At 46.3% G+C, this 2,798-nt stretch overlaps 1 protein-coding gene across 1 annotated transcript; it reads right to left on the reverse strand.

Annotated features, from left to right (window-relative positions):
• Positions 1–282: 282 nt before the first annotated feature.
• On the reverse strand, positions 283–1,740 carry LOC130994301 (uncharacterized). The gene has a single exon (XM_057919347.1). The coding sequence runs from the start codon at positions 1,738–1,740 to the stop codon at positions 283–285; it is 1,458 nt and encodes a 485-aa protein (XP_057775330.1).
• Positions 1,741–2,798: the final 1,058 nt, after the last annotated feature.

Below are 2,798 nucleotides of genomic sequence, written 5' to 3' on the forward strand. Positions count from 1 at the left end.
ATTCAGACGAATCAGGCGGCCACGGAAAGCTCTTTCGAAGACGAAGAAGTCGTATTTCTGCACAAAATACGATTGGAGGTCGTTTGAGGGGTCAAACGGAGCGTTGAAGTTGGCTGACCTGTTCAGCGACAGATTGACGAATTCTTCTGAATTCTTCAGGTATTTCTGAACTCCAACGTGCAGTTGTTAAATTCATAGGAGCATGTTAGGATTAATCGTTGTATGATAAATTGATAATAATCCAAGAAACGATCATTGGGCAAAGCGGAACGTTAATTCAGTTTAATATTCCTTCATTATGCCCTTAATGTCGGCTAGGGTCCATCCAATTGCTTCCTTGTACTTCCCCAAAGTCATCTTGACTTTGTTCTCGTCTTCGAGTGTTAATTCTGAATTGATAATTACGAGCAAAGTGTCATCCTCGCCCAAGAAGATATACTTGAGGTGTTTTGGCAAAGACTTCAGGTCGAGCTTGGGTGCCCTTTGGATTGATGGAACAAGTCGGTCTTCTTCCTTCAGGGTGGGAATTTTCAGTGCCTCAGTGTGGTTGACCTCTTCGCTCCACGCATTAAGTACCTTCACCGCCTCTTGCAAATGCTCCTCTTGCAAGTGCTCCTCGGTTATGTCATTCTGGATTATAGTGTCATATGGCTCCTTGAATGCTGTTCTGGGCAAAACCTCCTCAACAACCTTCTCGATCATGTCGACACTTTTCACCATCTCTGTATCAGCTGGATGTTTCATGGCATTGTATATGTCGAAGGTCACTGTCTCCCCTTCGAACTGACTTGTTAACTTCCCCGTATCACAATCAATGCGAGTCCTGGCAGTCTTTAGAAATGGTCTGCCCAGAAGCATTACCGGATCTCGTGCTTTTGACTTCCCCATGTCTAGAATGTAAAAGTCCGCTGGAAAGATGAGTTCCTCCACTTTGACCAGGACGTCTTCCAATATCCCCTCTGGGTAGACATTTGATCGATCTGCCAGTTGGATCACCACCCGGGTGGGTTTCAGCGGTCCTATCTCCAGGTCCTGATACATGGATAAGGGTATAACGTTGATGGATGCCCCTAAATCGAGCATCGCCTTCTCCACCTTCATGGTTCCTATTACACATGGAATGTAGAACATGCCAGGATCTCCACACTTTATGGGCATATCTCTTTGTAAGACTGCGGACACGGATTCGCCCACTTGAAATTTCGCATCATCCGTGTATTTGACCTTCCGAGTGCAGAGTTCTTTGAGAAATTTTGCACATCTGGGCATAGAGCGTAGTGCGACCAAAAGGGGCACATTGACCTCCACCTTCTTGAAGATTTTAACCAGTTCAGTTAATTCTTCCTTCTCTTGTTCCTTGGCCATTCTGTTTGGGAAGGGGAGTATGGGCTCAGTCTGGCTTGATTTATCTTTACCCTTCCCTGTCGCCTTTCGCTTTGCCTCTTTCTCTTTGGCAAATTCTTCTTCATCTGCTGATCCCATTCCGACTTGCTCGTTGATCTCTGGCTTTTGTTTATTTTTCTCCTTATCAACCTCGGGTAACTCCTTTCCTCCTCTGAGTGTCATGGCATTCACCTTCTTCACCTCCACTTGGGATGGGAGTGCCCCTGGTTTGCTTTCAAGTCTGGCGACTGCTTGGGCAAGATGTGATAGTTGGGAGTTCACATTCTGCATTCCTCCTCTCATCTCCATTATGAACTTTTCGGTCTCTTGCTGGAACTTCATTTGTTGTTGGGCCATTTGATGCACGAGCTCTGATAGGGAGGATCCTCTTCCCTGTTGAGGTTGTTACGAGTATTGTGGTGGGTTACTCGTCTGTCCTTGGTTTGGCCCCAAAAAGTTTTTATTTCCGTACCTAAGGTTCTCATGTTGCCTCCATCCTTGATTGTTGTACTGCTGCCTGTAGGGCTCAAAAGGTTTCTGGTTTTGCCCTCCGTTGTTTCCTCATGGCTGTTGCCCAATAGCATTAAGCTCTTCATCTTCGAAAAGTTGTGGACATTCATCGGTTGCATTTGAATTTGCCATGCAAAGCTGGCATGCCTTCACCGGCTTCCGAATGTTGGGAATCCCTTGATTGGGTGTTCCTTGATTCGTCATAAATTTCACGAACATGTTGCAAAGCTTGTCCAACTTTTCGTCTTGGGCAGAAGGAGCCGACACCGGAGTAGTTCTGACTATAGTCCCTTCCTCATCTTTCGATTCCTCTGCCATGTCGGCTATGAGCTTGAAAGCTTCCGCTGCGGATTTGTTTAGGATCGATCCTCTACATGCAGCGTGTAACCATTGCCTATCTTGCCTTCGGAGTCCTCCCACGAAATACCGAATAAGATCATGATCCGGTATTTGGTGTTGTGGGCATTTGGCCAACATCTGCTTGAACCTTCCCTAGTATTCATAGAGGATTTCTCCCGTCCCCATTTTGATGTTACTTATTCGAGTCCTCAAATTCTGAATTCGGGCGGCTGAGAAGTATCGCTTTGCTCTGCAGCTCTTGCCAGGTCCGAATGCTTCCTTCTGGCAAATCGTACAACCACTCCCTCGCTCCTTCTATTAGAGAGAACAGAAAAGTGAGGAGTCAGATGTACTCGCCAAGGGCTTGACTTGCGGTGCGCACTGTTCCACACGCCATCTCAAAGTCTTATAAATGCCTTTGAGGGTCTTCCCCGGGCATATCACTTTACTTGGGCAAAATTTGGATTAGTGTATGCTTCAACTCCCAATTTCCAGTGATCTCGGGTAACACTATTGCTGACAGCCTAAGATTCAGATTGCTTGGGAACATCATGTCTCGAAGGGTC

The sequence above is a fragment of the Salvia miltiorrhiza genome, chromosome 7 (assembly GCF_028751815.1).
Source record: "Salvia miltiorrhiza cultivar Shanhuang (shh) chromosome 7, IMPLAD_Smil_shh, whole genome shotgun sequence".
Taxonomy (NCBI): domain Eukaryota; kingdom Viridiplantae; phylum Streptophyta; class Magnoliopsida; order Lamiales; family Lamiaceae; genus Salvia; species Salvia miltiorrhiza.